Below are 15020 nucleotides of genomic sequence, written 5' to 3' on the forward strand. Positions count from 1 at the left end.
GCCCTGGCCAGCAGCGGCTCAGCTGCCATCTGGATGCTAGCGATCGTCCCATCTCTGTTTCGCTGCAAGGACTGAAGTTCCTCATGTCCTGGGACAGGCCAGCCGCCAGCCAGCTGCCCTGCGTCTGTGAGCTGCATTTCTGCCCTCACACGGCCCGGCAGGAGGCCTGCTGCAATCATGAACTCTCATTCCAAAGCGGAGCAAACAGACGTCCAGCCGCCAACAACGTGCCGATGCCGACGCAGGATCGGGGCGCGCCGGGACATGGCCAGTACCCGCCCATTTCCACCTACAGGAACAGCTATTTCCTCCCACAGCAGGGTCAAAATCTGAATCTTGGTAGACCTACCTCCCAAGCTTGGGCCTTCAATCCCAGTTCTATCTTTCCTATCCCTCGGGGCTCTTTTTGAGCCACATGACCTGATAGGACCTTTGTGACAAGTTCTGATCACGGGTGAGAAGTCATACTGTCCCCGGAGTCGGCTGTCACCTCTCCTCACCCTCTGGGCTTGTCACCGACTGTCCCCTGCCTTCTCAGAATGAACTCGGGAATTGCACTGACAGCAAATTCCACCAGAGGTGGAGCGACCTCACCCGGCTGCTGGGGGCGTCGCTGGGCGCAACCCAGATGTTACTTTAACTCAACCACACTCCACCCCGGCTACCTCTGCGCCTCTTGAATGCCTTAGGCCCACTCATGTTAAGAGAGGCCTCGTGGCACTGGACAGCAGTGTTCATTACTTCACTCCGATGTCTTTTCAGTTCTGTCATCTTGGATCTCTCTCTGGTCACCAGTGGAGCAGGGGAGGGATGCATGCGTGAAGGGAGGGAGGAGAGGGAATGCTTCCACAGTTCCAACTTTACAGCCAAGCTCTTAACCGTAAAGTCAAAACTGGGACCGAGAACTTGGCTCACGGGGAGAGCAAGTCCTGTCGCGTTGAGCAGGCGGGCCATATCGGAAGGGGGGGACATTGAATTCCTGTCTGGGTTCTGGGGCCAAGAGCAGAGGTGTCCCAGATGTCTGCTCCATAATTTAATTGGAGACTTTCAAGCTCATCTTTACGAAGGTTAAATGAGATCATCCTTTAAATATTTACCAAGGAGCCTGGGCGCATTGAGAGTGTTCAAAGAATATTGGCATTAATAATAACAACTCATCTCGAGGAGCCCTCTGGTCTTCAGCCAAGTCATCAGTGAAGATCATCAGCCATTTTCATAGGGGTGTGTGTGTGTGTGTGTGTGTGTGAGAGAGAGAGAGAGAGAGAGAGAGAGAGAGAGAGAGAGAGAGAGAGAGAGAGAGAGAGAGAGAGAGAGAGAGAGAGAGAGGGGAGGGAGAGAGAGCAGGAGGGAGGGAGGGAGGGAAGAAGGGAGGGAGGGGGGGAGAATGGGAGGGAAGAAGGGAGGGAGGGAGGGAGGGAAGGGGGCTAGAAAGTTCTCGAGCACATAATAGGTGCTCAGTAAATGTTAGTTCTCACGCTCCTTCCTCTCTTTTCCTACCCACTGCGGGCCCCGATCAGGGCGTCAGTCCCCCTTGATGACACCTGCCCACCACTGCGGTCTGTCCTTCCTTTTGGTCTCCATCCCAAGCCCTCCATCTGGCTTCCCACCTGCCTCCTAGACTCCGTCTCCCACCCTCCTCCCGTCCACCCAGATTGACAAATCTGCAGCCGGCAGATTATAGTCACAGCGTGAGAGAAATCATTACCACCTGCTAATATTTTTATAGAATTTCATAAACTTGGTCATTCATGAATCATTTACAGTACTTTATTCCAATGAAGAGTTCACAAATCACTCAAATGCTGGCAAAATGCATAATAATGAATAATATTTCAGGAAGCTTCGCGTTAATATGTCAGCTTCCGATGCTGAAAGACCCAAATTATTTTTGCCAGGTGCCACTTCAGGTTAGGATGACGGGAGGTGGTCCGCGGCTTTGGGGGCGCTGGGGCAGAGGGCGTGGTAAGATGGTGGTGGTTGCAGAACCGGGTGGTATTTAAGAAGTAATAGATCACCCAGCCTGTCAGGCTTTCCCAGCTCAATGAGGAAGAAAGGGCTGGAGGATTTACTGAGTGGAGAGCAAAGTCTGGTTGGGGTGAGGCTGGAGCCAAAACCAGGAAACAGAGGTAAAATCAAGGGCTGGGGGGCGCAGCTCTCAGAGCTGGAGAGAAATCCAGAAAGATCGCAGACCCAGTACACACCAGCCTCGGGTCCTCGAAGAAGCTATGTAACTGTTATTTGCCTTTGCACGCTGGCCTGAGCGCCTACTTCTTAAGTCTCTCCTGGGACACAGATTAAACAGGAGAATGCACAGGAAGAGCTTTGCCCACGATCCACCATGTAGCATTCAAGAGCTGGACGCTGGTGGCTCACACCTGTCATCCTAGCTACGCAGGAGGTTGAGATCTGAGGATCCCTGTAATCCTAGCTATTCAGGAGGCTGAGATTTGAGCCTGGCCAGGAAAGTCCATGAGACTCTTATCTCCAGTGAACCACCTGGAAACTGGAAGTGGTGCTGTGGCTCAAATGGTAGAGCACTAGCCTTGAGCCAAAAGATCTCAGGGACAGTGCCCAAGTCCTGAGTTCAAGTACAAGGACGGACACACACACACACACACACAAAAGAGTAGTTTCAATGACGACACACATCTGGGAGCTGAAGACATTTCCCCTATCAATTGTAGCCACAGAAAGCTCAGAGCACTGAGTGCTGGGGAAATGGGAACACTTGCAAGTGAGCAGCATTTAACTTTTAAACAAACAACAACACTGTAGCAATTATGAGGTCAAGATCTTCACCCACAGGCTCCCTGCTTTCAGAACTTGCAAGAGTAGAAAGTAAAGCATGGAGGTATGGAGACAGGATTCTGGGCTTTCAAGGAGAAGTTCACCCCTGCCATTTTGAGTGCTATGAAGAAGATGGATCCGAGCTCCTGACGCTGGACCAGACTGGAAGTGCTACTGTTCCTTGGCCCAAATATATGCACAGCAGAGTGACCCGGCTCCCAGAAAATGCAGAAATAGAAGCAGCGAGCGCAGGGTGGATAACTAGGCGGACTTCCCCAGCAAGGATAGGAAGAAACAGCACAAAACTCCAAGGAAGAGCAATGGAGGTGAGGCAGGAGAGGCCAGCCTTGCCAGGCTGGGGGGAAGGGGAGTGGGAGGGGCTGGCTCTACATTTTCAGGGTCCTCCCCAGCATCCTGGCAGATGCTGCCTTCCCACAGCCTTGGAAGAGGGGACCTGGGCCCACCTGTGCATGGGTAATGCCACCTCCATGACCCACAAGGCACAACTCCCGGGCCTGTCCTCTGCCCACCATGGGGAAGATTTTTTTAGATCAAGCCCTAGACACAGAAACGAAAGGCATAGGGAAGCCGGGAGCCTGTGTGCTGGGTTCTCACTGTCTTCTTGCCCTACCCCTTGGGGCTTACCACGGCCCCGTACTGTACCAAATGCCTGATATTTAACCCTCACAAAATGCTCTGAGCTCACCATTACGATTCCTGCTTTCTAGACATTAGGACGTTGGGGCAGCCACCTGCCAGCACCCTACAACTAGCGCGGGATGGCCATGCTTGGAATTCAGCCAGCCCCGCCACGCGAGACCACACACAGCTGCGAAGAGCAAGTATGAGAAGAGCCAAGAGACAGTGCTGTTTTACTTGCTGGCTACAAACATGAGTCATCTCCCCTTTTCTGATCCTTCTAGGCGTAAGATCTAGCCACACTTTATGGACGAGAATCAAATCACTAGATCAGAGAGGGTGGTGGTGTCTGAACTCACACAGGCCAGGGAGACGTTACACAGAACGGGCGGCCATTTTCCATCCCAGAGCCCTTGCCCCCAGCGGCCATGTTAAAGAGCACTTAGATGCAAACACAACCACTTCCTACATCCCTGCAGCCCCCTCCCGAGCTCAGCCCCACGCACGGGCAGCTCTTCGTGAGCAAATCGGGGGCCGAGTGTCTCTTGTCCCTTCAGCCATCCTGTCCTACAGCAAAGCCCCCGTACATGCGTGACAGCGTGCCCTTCTCCCTGCGGAGGTCACGGGCAAAGCCGACCACACGGTCAGAACTTCTCCCAAAGGAGGCCTTCACCTCCACCCTGGTGTCACGACCAAGGGACGCAGCCGGCCAGAGGCTGCCTGGTGGCATTAGTCCTCAAAGGCCGCGGTTTGTGTTTTCCTGCTGCTGCTCCCGTCCCCATATGGCTCCCAGGGACCAGGCCCGCTTGGAAGACATTTGGTACGCCAAGCCCTGAAACTCACGCGTGCAGTCCCCGCATCTGTGGCCTCCTGGCTGTTCCTACGGCCGGCGTGGGGAGAAGGGCAGGTGCCCACGCTCTGCTGCCCGCTTCTCCTACAGCAGTGGATGCCCACAGCTGCCAGGCCCTCTCTGGTCACTGCCACGACCAGCTGGCACTGGACACTTCTGAGGGGGCCAATCGGCAATTTCAACAGTGGCTGAGCAGCTTCCTGCTTGGGTCTGTGATGGAGAGATGGCTCACCCCTGGGGACTCACTGACAAGTGCTCGCTGCCTCCTGCAGATGCCCAGAAAACCTTTGGCCAGGCTTCCGAGGGGGAGTCTGAGCGGGGGCCCGTGCTCTCCTGGGACCAAGATGCTGGAGGGCATTGTCAACATGGAGCCTGCTGGCAATGGCAGATTTCCCATGACCCAGCACCGTTCATTCCCCCTCCCTCTCCCCCTCCCCCCACCATGTCCAGCCGCCAGTGTCCCTGAGGTACAAACTCCTCACTTGGAATCCACAACCCCCCCCCCCCAGTAGGGCTGGGGAGAGAGCAACAGACAAACTCAGCCATCAGTGCTGTGCATTTCCTCTCACCTGTAAATGCACAGCCATTCTGATGCGATCAAACACGTCCCCCACCGAGGGACACCCCACGTGAGATTGGCCAGACACGACCGATCTCTCCATAGACCCGACGCGTCTTCGAGAGCACTTGAAACGGCTGCAGAAAACCGTCTGGCAGCGGGCCACGACGCCCAGACCCCAACTGCTAAATACTTAGCAAGTTTTCCTACGGAGCGCACCGCGGCCTCTTACAGCATCGTTTCAAATCAAACAACAACGAGGGGCGCTCTCCCCTCCCTGCTTCTTAGTCAGATCTGTGAGAGCAGAATGGCCAGGTCAGAGGGTCTGCTCCTCTTTCCATTCTCCATCGCTAAGCGGGTCTCAGGAAAGCCAAAGATGGCGTAGAGAGCCGCTCTGAGGGCCCCAGCACCTCCCACGGGCCAAAGCTGGAAGCAGGCCTGGAGCTCCATCCGGGAGCCCGAGACCCTGGCGCTGACTGCCCTACAGGCAGAGGGGACCGCAGCCACGCCCTGGGACACGGGGGCACACAGACGGGGGCAGGGCACTCACCTGGTACGTGGCGATCATTTCTCTGTCCAGGGTCCGTGTCACGGAGACGCTGCCCGTGTTCTCATTGATCCTGAAAATTCCTTTGGGCTCTTGATCCACGCCCTTCCCGCTGAGCCGGAACTTGGAGCCCTCGGGCCTGTCACTGTCAACCACCTGGCCAGAGGAACAGAACAATGTTTACCATCGTCCGGGAGACCCACGACGGTGACCCATCCACTCTCAGATGAACTGAGGTTGCCCCAAATAGCATCCTTACGTAGCCCCCTCCATCCTGACCGCCAGGTCCTTGGGGTAGCTGGCCAGTGCTGAGGCGCATGGCGATGGGTGGAGGAGGTCCCAACACCACGTTGGTTTTGCAAGCAAGACTCAACAGGCAAGGGACACATTGGTTTGACAACTTGGCAGCAGTTAGGCACCGTTCAAGGTTCTAGGTGCTTCTGTCACCTCTTGCTTTCCCCGCCCCATTGTCTGTCCTAGGGACCAGACTCCCTGATGGAGGAGCACTTCACATCTGTTTTTCTTTAAACCCTGAAACAGTGCTGGGGCAAGAGAAGCAGTTTTATTCTAACTGAGTCACGGAAGCACAGGGCACAGCCGTTCCTGAAGATGGCTGGGAGGACACTTGATGGAACTTGGAACGGCACCGTCCGTTTCTCTAGACATTGCTACCCGAGACACTGACATGTGTAGCCATGCTGTCACCACGAGATCAGACATTTGAAGAAAAAACTCAGTAGGTAAAGGGGGAGGGTTGGCAGTCCAGGCAGGAGGAGCAGCTAGAACGTTCCAAAACTGGTGAGTCACTAGTAGGGTTTGAGTCTAGGGGAGTCGAGAGGAAGCAGTCAAATTTAATTGAGGTCCTCCCAGCACTTGATATTGTGCGGGCAGAGAAAGAGCTCTATTACTGTGTTTGCAGAGGCTGGCTTTAGAATTGACAATGAAGTATTTATCCATAGTTAATGCTACTTTTATTAAAAGTACCTGTAAATGTTAATCTGGTGATAACAAAACAGTTTAAAGGCCACAGATGTAATAGACATTTTGGATTTGTACAGATAAAAAGAAAGAGATTCAGACGCAGCCACTTTGTGAACAAGTAGGAACCAAGCCTGCAATTCTTCTCACAGACACCAGGTGGCAGTGGTGCCTAAGGCAGCGTGAACTGGCAGCGCCAGTTGAGGCACAGCAAATCAATACGGCCATGCAAATGCAGGGGTTTTGTATTTTTTTCCCCCTGATTTAAAATGTTCTTTATTGAAATACACTGACGGCTTTAATTAAACACCAATTACCTCTGTTTGCATTTTTAAGATTAATGGAAAATAGGATCATTAAGAAAATAAGGCACGTGATTCCTTCTGATGAAAAGGGTTTTTAAATCACTACTTGACTTGATTTCATCCACCTGACAGTCTTCCGCTGCCCGGACACTGCGGGGGGTCAAGAGCCTGGGCTTCCGGGGGTGCCTGCCAGCTGCCCGGGCCTGAACGCCTGGTTGGTGGAAACCCACACTGTTCACAGGGCCCAATGTCACAGTCCTGGCTTTGCCAGTGACCTCTTGTTCTGCGGATCCCCATGTCCTCCTCTGCAGAAATGGGGCAAGACCACTTATTTCCCAGGGCTCACAGAGATGGTAAAGTACGTAGATGGTGCATGGTGAGTCATAGGTAACTACTGCAACACTGACACCAACGGTCACAACAAAATTATCCTGCCATCTGTGGGCTGATAGGCAGCTCCAGGCATAAAGCGAAAGCATCTTAGCCGTAATGTTAAAAACAAAAATCCCTTGTGGGTCACATCTGTGATCTATACCTCTGCTGCAGAGACTGGCCGGGGCAGCTGGCAGATCACTCAGCGTGGGTAGAGTGGCTCAGGCCCCCACCCACTGTGGAACGTTGACTCCCTCCCTTCCCCCCCCAAACATACCCGAGATGGGTCCTACAACCTACAAGACAACCTACGGAAATGACTGAGGCTGCTGAGCAGCTGGAGCCGCCCGTTCGAGGGAGAGCCTTGGGGTGTGATCTCCTGCCCCTCCTGCTGACCCACCAGGAGACGCCTCTGCGCCCTGTTCCCTTTCATGAAGCCATCCGGAAGTACTGGGGGTGGGGGACACCGTACCCAGATGTTCTGGAAGAACTGAGCCAGGATGGGCCTCTGGGGGCCGACCTCGCCACCTCCCATTCCTCCACCTGCGGCTCGGTGTCACGAGCTGAATTCAAAACCTGGAAGTTCCCGAGGGTGACTCTCCCTTCCGCTGCCAAGGTCAGGGTCATCTCCGCCCCCTCTCTCTGAGAGCTTCTGCCGCTTGACCTTGCAGAAGTGAGGTCTCCAGAGGAGATCCTGTTCAATTAGCACTTGCTGCTGGATTGAAATAACTCATTCCCCAGGGAAGGACGCAGGCTCTCATCCTGTTAGGAGGCTGCTGTGCAGCACTGTCCACACCAACTCTGACTCTGACTCTCTCTCTCTTTCTCTCTTTCCATTCTCCTAGGCCTGGGTTTTTACCCATGGATCCGGCCTGGTTTGGTCCCCGGAGCAGTTTGCATATTGAAGGAGTACTCAGTCAGGCCCAGGGCAGGGGCGCCCCCTCCTCCACAACTGTCCGGAGGTGTGATTCCTGGGCTGGCAATCAGCATCTCCTGGAGTAGACAGGATGCAAATTTCCAAGCTCTGTGCACCAGAAACTCAGAGCCAGGCCAGACATGGAAGCCTACCAAGCCTCGTGGCTCCGAGGCGCACAGAGCTGGAACAGCCCTGCTCTAGACACACAGCCCCATCCCAGCCCTCCAACGCCGGCGCTCACTTCGGTAGCACCTGCGGTCTCTTTGCTACCTTCACTCAAGTCCTACTTTATGTACGTTGCCAGCTGGGCCTGAGGGTGGTACCTGAGTGCTCAAGGCGAGCACTCTACCATTTTGAGCCACAGCCCACCTCCAGTTTCCTGGAGATAAGCCCTGACTGGGGCTGGCTTTGAACGGTGATCCTCAGATCTCAGCTAGGATTACAGGCCTGAGCACCAGTGAGGAGGTCAGAGGGTGGGCATGACCAAGGAGGAGGAAGGAGCAGGAGAAGCGGGGATGGTGAGGGGTGACCCTGGAAACTGAGTCCAGGAAGCCGAGGGGTCCCCAGCAGGCAGCACAGGAAGCCACAGGCCACAAAGAGTGGGTGGAGCTCAGGTGCGCAGCTCCTGGCTGGAGAAGGGACAAGGCCGTCCAGGAGGAGGGCTCTGAGCCTTGGGCTGAAGCTGGTGGGAGGGGGAGGGGGGGAGGGGGAGGGAATGCAGGGGGGAGGGGAGGTGGGGAGGAATTAAAGAGCATTCATAGATTGTTTCAATCTGCTCCTGCCCTGGTCAGAGTTGGGGTTACAGTATAGTATATCATTTCCTTTTGGTAATTAAGAAAGGTCATCTGGAAGAATGAGTCTATACAATTATAAAGCACGTTGGCTAAAGGCAATGGGGGTCCAGCGTTCGCTTTGGGCTGAGAAAAAGGGCAATAGGAGAAAAGCGGAGCCATGTGCACACGTACCGACCTCAGTCACGCTGATGTGTCCATGGTAGTTTCCTATGGCAGCTGAACAGCTATGCATTCCTAGTGTGCTTGAAACCCAGACAGCTAGGAGGGAGAATCAAAGGGGATGCTGGCTTTGCCACATCATGTCACCCTTTGAAACCAGGCCAAGCAGTTGAGTCCTGCTTGGAGCCTCACCCTTCCGCCCCGGCCCTTCACCGAGGATCCTGGTCCCGGCTGCGCCAGGCTACCAGTACAGCCATCCAGGGAGCCTTTGGAACCAGACAGGCAGCGAAGCTGGTGTGCTATTTACACACCCTTCCGGCAGCGGGCACCTGTCGTCCCGCTCTTTCTCATGATTGGCTCTTATCCCCATTCCAACTCAGAGGACAGGAAAGGAAAGTCCCACTGTGAGCAGGAGAGGTGAATTACAAGGATAACAGGCAAGCCCTGCTAATTGTGAAGCCTGCGATGTGGGTGAATGGGGGCGTTCACTGGCTCCTTACACACAGCGGCAGCCAGAGACACTCAGGCCCAGCAAGCAGCTGGGGTGGACGGAGGGGCCGAGTCCAGGCCGGCACCTGTACCACCAGTAGCCACACAGGGCCCAGCGAGGTGAAGGCCACCTGGAAAACACATTTTTGTCAGGAGAGGATGGAGTAGGTGTTAGCGAAATGAGCTCCCTTCCCGCAGCTTAGCGCGCTCCCTCCCCTCGCCACAGCTTGGCACACTCCCTGCCTAGACAGCACTAGGCCCACGTAGTAATGACAGTAAATAATCAGCCTCCAGCCCCCTTTGCCTTGGGATGGCACTCCTCTGGGGCAGCCACCACCCTCGAAGGCGGCAAGAGCCCCTTAGAGTGACCTCCAGGCCAGGGCAGCTGCAGGACCCTCATCTACTACTTGGGCAGCAGCCATAGATCCTCATCCACCATGATGAAGCCCCTGGTCCTTACATCCACACCAGGGTCTCCGCCTCCTAGTCCCTTCCAGCCCCTCCTAGACCTCCTGGGTTCTACAGGTCACCTCAAACAATAGCTGGCACTCCTTCTCACTTCTCCCTGTGAGAAGGGGTCTCGCCGGCCCCTTTCCTGACCCTCTACCTTCCTTTGTTCTCTGCGCGGTTCTCTGGCAAAGTCTAATCATCTGGCACTAGGCCTTCCCTCAGCTTCCCCATTTCCGCATGACATCAACGGGTCCTCCGCGGAGATCCACTCGTGAGGAGCATGTCAGGATGCCCCTTACAAAAGGAGAGTTTTGTAAGGCGAATGCACATGCAAGGATTTCATCTCGCAGGGTTAGGAGACATAGAAAGGGGAACACCTCCCGCTCCCCCTGTAGGAAGTGGACTTAAACACTCAAGATGGCGGCTGTTGTCTTCTGCCTTTGTTTTCTGAGCTGGAGGAATGCACGGTGGTCACGTGGTCCAGCAATCCCTCCCTCCCCACCCCCCAACCCTATGACAATGGTTCTGATGGTCAATGTGGATGCGGCTCTGTAGTCTAAAACATGGAGATGTCTGTAGGCCTTCCCCAAAGATAAAGGCAGCAGGCAAGTCTTAGTATCCCGATATAGAGGGCAGATGGCCTTGCGGTGGGCAGTGGTGACTGCCCCCAATTCATCCCCTATCCCACCACACCCTGCGCCCCAGGGGGCTATGAACTCCCTCCTGTGCTTGGAAACCAAGGCGCTTTAAGTGAAGAAGTACAACTTTATTTGCATGTGTTTATACGGTCATAAAATGCTTCATAAATTCACAAATTAAAAAATAAAAATCAGGCCTGTTGTCCTAATCTCTCTCTTTTTGGAAATGTCCTCCCATGATATGGGCAACATCATTTAAACATTCCTCAGTTAAAATTCCCCAAAGTGAGCTGTGTGGATCGTGTAATCTCTAGGGACTCGGTGACCTCCTGGGTTCATAGTTTCCAAAGAGACCCTTCAAATAGATCCTCTTTCTAGATAGTCATTAGATTCCCTACCTCCCCAAAAGTAGTTACCAAAAGAATTAAACCGTGTGGGAAGAATATTGTTCTTTCAATGGGAAGGTGGAGGAGATATTGTCTTCTTACCCTATACTGTTTTCAGTGTGGTGGAAGAGCCTCTATTAGTAATGCGGTATTAAGTAAACAGGTAAGAATTATTAGAGCCTGATGCACATACTAATTTAGAATGGTTTCTTCTTTATATTCAAAAGGAAAGAATTTACTTACTGCCTTTGCCTCTAGTTATGAGCAGGCAATTGAGTTTATCACTAGATCGGCTCTCACAGTCTTTCATGGGAGTTAATTTCCCCGTAGCTCACTAGTCCTTCACGAAACTCTGAAGTTGAATACACTTAGCCGTTCTCCAGTCCGGGCAGGTGTTGCACCCATGCTGTCCCACACCCCTGTGCTGTTTCTGCTTCCAAGCTCTTGGCTTCCATTAACACAGGGACTTAGGACGCTCTGTGCCAAGAGTCCTTGGGGAGGAGTATGGGGTAGGGCCAGGGCTGGACACACACTGCCCGGGTCAACACTCACACCACTGAGAGTGGCTGGGCTTGCCTCTCACTTCAAATGGTTTCCACTGTCCCATGGAAGGCGCTGTGATCATGGGTAACATGGCATGGAAAAACGGACTCCAGATACACAAGGTTAGGGGAGATCTGCGTTTCCATCCATGGCTTTGTCGCTTAGCAGGCTCCATGCCAACTTGGTTCCCTTCTTATTTTGTAACAGACTTAAGATTAAGGCCTCCGCCTAACCTGAGCTCTGTGGGATTCGATACTCATTTGCTTTTGCATTCTTTTACAGTTTATAATTCCTTGGTTATGTTCTCACGGGGAGTCATGGCTTATGCTTGTTTTTGAGGGTAAGGTTAATGTGTAGGATTTTACTCATTTTTAAGATGGCGCTTCTTAACTTCCAAGTGTTTAGAGAGCTTTAATGATCCCCCTTTCATATAACACTGTCACTTGTGAAAATTCAATGTTGGAGAACTTTAAAAAATATTATTAACTTGCTGGGTGCCAGTGGCTCACACCTGTCATCCTGGCTACTCAGGAGGCTGAGATCTGAAGATCATGGTTCAAAGCCAGCCTGGGCAGGAAACTCTGTGAGACTCTTATCTCCAATAAACCACTAGAAAATTGGAAGTGGTGCTGTGGCTCAAGTGGTAGAATGTTCACCTTGAGCTGAAGAGCTCAGGGAAAGCACCCAGGCCCAGAGCTCAGGCCCCACAACCAACTATATATACATACACATATATATATGTATGTATATATATGTATATGTATATATATGTATGTATATATACATATATATTATTAGCCCTTAGCTCAAACCTATAATCCTAGCTACTCAGGAGGCTGAGATCTGCAGATCACAGTTTGAAGCCAGCTCAGGCAGGAAAGTCTATGAGACTCAAATCTCCAATTAATCACAGAAAAAGCTGGAAGTGGTACTGTAGCTCCAGTGGTAGAGTGCTAGCTTTGAACAAAAGGAACTCAGGGACAGTGCCCAGGCTCAGAATTCAAGACCCAGGACCACCAAAAAAAAACCCATATTATTAGTCAGCTAAAATACTATCTTTACTAAGAGATCCATGGGCAGACCACATGGAAAGAATAAGTGTTATACAGTTCTGCTTTGAGTAGCAAAAATATGGAAGCCCACCGATGGATGAATGGATGAATGAAATGTTTTATATATATATATATATATATATATATATATATATATATATATATATATATATATATATATATATATATATATGTACTGGAATAGTATTCAGCCTTAAAAATTAAAGTGTAATTTGGATATAACTCAAGGAGACTAGTTACAAAAAGACTTAGGGTAAATACTGCAGGTTCCCACTTGGATGAGGTATTTACAACAGCGAGATTCATAGATATGGAAGACAGATTAAAATTTGCCAGGGGGAATTATTGTATAAGAGGTATGAAGTCACAGTAGAGAAAGTTCTGGAGATGGAAGGTGGGAATGGCTGCAATGTGAATGGATGCCAGGCCACTGGTATATTTTACTACAGTGGAAAAGAAGGAGCTTCTCCATGGGGGGCATACGTCCAGATTTTATATCTCTACATCTATCTATCTATCTATCTATCTACCTATCTATCTATCTACCCATCTCTACCTCTAAAAACATTCACTGGTTGCATTACTTAGACTTCTGGCCCTGTAACATGACTAAGAATGGCTTTTATTCAGCCGTCCTGCTACACAGGGCAGGTGGGGCCCCTTTTCTACACTGTAGGGACTAGTAGGTTCACGGTAGACAACAGCTCTGGTCAACATCTCGAGTGTCCATGGTGAAGCCAGTCGTGGGTCCTTACGGTTGATACATCAGGGGTCCCCCAGGATGTGTTCTGGAAATGTCCACCTCACCACATGAAACTGTTGGAATGGTCTATAAAGTTTAGAATGGAAAGCCCATCTTTTCTGCTAGCCTGTAAATCCCACTGCTGTCCTGCAGAGGTAAACCCAGTTTACCTCTGAACAAGACACAAGGTGATTGTTCAGACATTTGTTGAATGCACGCATGCGTCTCGATGCTTCTCTGAGGAGAACTGGTGGCATGCGGCATCTGGGGCTGGGGATGGCAGAGCAGCTGCCGGCTGTGGAGCAACCGGAGCGCAAGATGAGATGGCACCAGAGAAAACCAATGTCAGGACGGCAGCGTGGAGGAAGGGAAGGCCGCACGGGCAGGACGGCAGCGTGGAGGAAGGGAAGGCCACACGGGCAGCCGTCACGGGCACCTGTGTTTAAGGACAAGCTTCAGAAACAGAGAAAAGGAGAGGAGTAAAGTTGTTTGCCAAGAGGACTTTCTGCTGCGGAGACACCCAGATTCCCCGTTGTAAACCAGTGTCTCTCTCATGGCTGTCCTTCTTAAGAGATCCTCTTGCCCTGCTCACGTTCCAGAATGTACTTGGCACATGCTGCTCACATTGCAGGAGCTTCTCCTTGCCAATAATGTGTAGCCTGAAGGTCAGTTTTTCTTCTAGAATGTTTAGCAAGACGGTTTTCGTTCTCAAGCACAACTTGAGCTTGCACAGATCTCCCAGCCCCGCTCGCTTCCTTTCTTCCCATCAGAATACATCTTGACGCCTCCAGCCCTCCGCAGCCCCTGCCGCCCCCAGAGGCTGGCGGTCACCATGGTTCAGCAGGTGACACGGGAGATGAGCTGGCGAACGCTCACATGTGCAGTGTGGGTGGCTCTGGCCTGTGCTTCGCTTGTCTGGGCCCAAGGGCCTTTCCTTCCTCTGCCAACCAGTGCCATCATTTCACGTCCCTTTTTGTTCCATAGAATAACTGAACGTCTTTGGGAGTGATTTCCTGAATTTCTGGGTTCTTCACGCCATCTGATTGTCACGTGCCTGCCTTTCAAAACACAATCTGTGGTGTTATCTCCTATTGTTCTACCACAAATCAAGATGATTCCTCAAGTCTCCACCGAAAGCTCTTGATCTTCTACAGCGGGTGTTTTCCATTCAGATATCAGGGTTATGACAGCAGTGGAGACGTGTCTCTAGGCCACCCCCACTATCTGACCCTCCTTCGGCACACCTAGATCGGTACTTCCTCGGCAACTCAAGGCTGACCGTGGTCATCTGACTTGCTCTGGAAATGAAACGTGAGGAAAATAGGCATAAATCCCATTGATAATTCCAGGAAAAAATAATCTCTAAGAGCCGAGTTCTCTTTGTCTTCCTGGTGATGAGAAACGCTTGAGATAGTGGTGCTTTCGCTGAGTGCGGTCCAGGGAGAGCATGAAGTCCACAGGAGACCCTCACCTGACCTTCAGTGGACAGGGAGCTCAACTCAAACCTGGTTACTAAGAATGACAGAAATCTTGGTGGTTTGTCTCCAGAGCAGAGACTGGCCTATCCTGACAAATGCACAGAGACTGGAGAAGACGGGTGAACCTGTGGTGGTGTTCTAGGTCACAGTGAGGGCTGGTGGGCAGTGGTGTGTCTTCTCTGAGTCTCGAGGCCATCCTCTGTAAGATAGGAACCCGTTTTTCCTAAAAGGAGTACAGTGAGTAGGTGACTGAAGCCATGGCATGCTCAGGGACCTAAAGAAGGTGTTCCTTTTACAACCATTACTAGGTGGTGA

At 52.0% G+C, this 15020-nt stretch overlaps 1 protein-coding gene across 2 annotated transcripts in view; it reads right to left on the reverse strand.

Annotated features, from left to right (window-relative positions):
* Window positions 1-15020, reverse strand: part of LOC138822875 (cadherin-13) — a 715907-nt gene that overhangs the window by 285246 nt on the left and 415641 nt on the right. For both annotated transcript variants that reach the window (XM_070015848.1, XM_070015847.1), the window contains exon 5: window positions 5386-5538. In XM_070015848.1, the coding sequence (XP_069871949.1) occupies window positions 5386-5538 (153 nt within the window). The remainder of the gene's footprint in view (window positions 1-5385; window positions 5539-15020) is intronic.

Source organism: Dipodomys merriami, unplaced genomic scaffold, assembly GCF_024711535.1.
Source record: "Dipodomys merriami isolate MVZ:Mamm:240054 unplaced genomic scaffold, mDipMer1.0.p SCAF_116, whole genome shotgun sequence".
Taxonomy (NCBI): Eukaryota; Metazoa; Chordata; class Mammalia; order Rodentia; family Heteromyidae; genus Dipodomys; species Dipodomys merriami.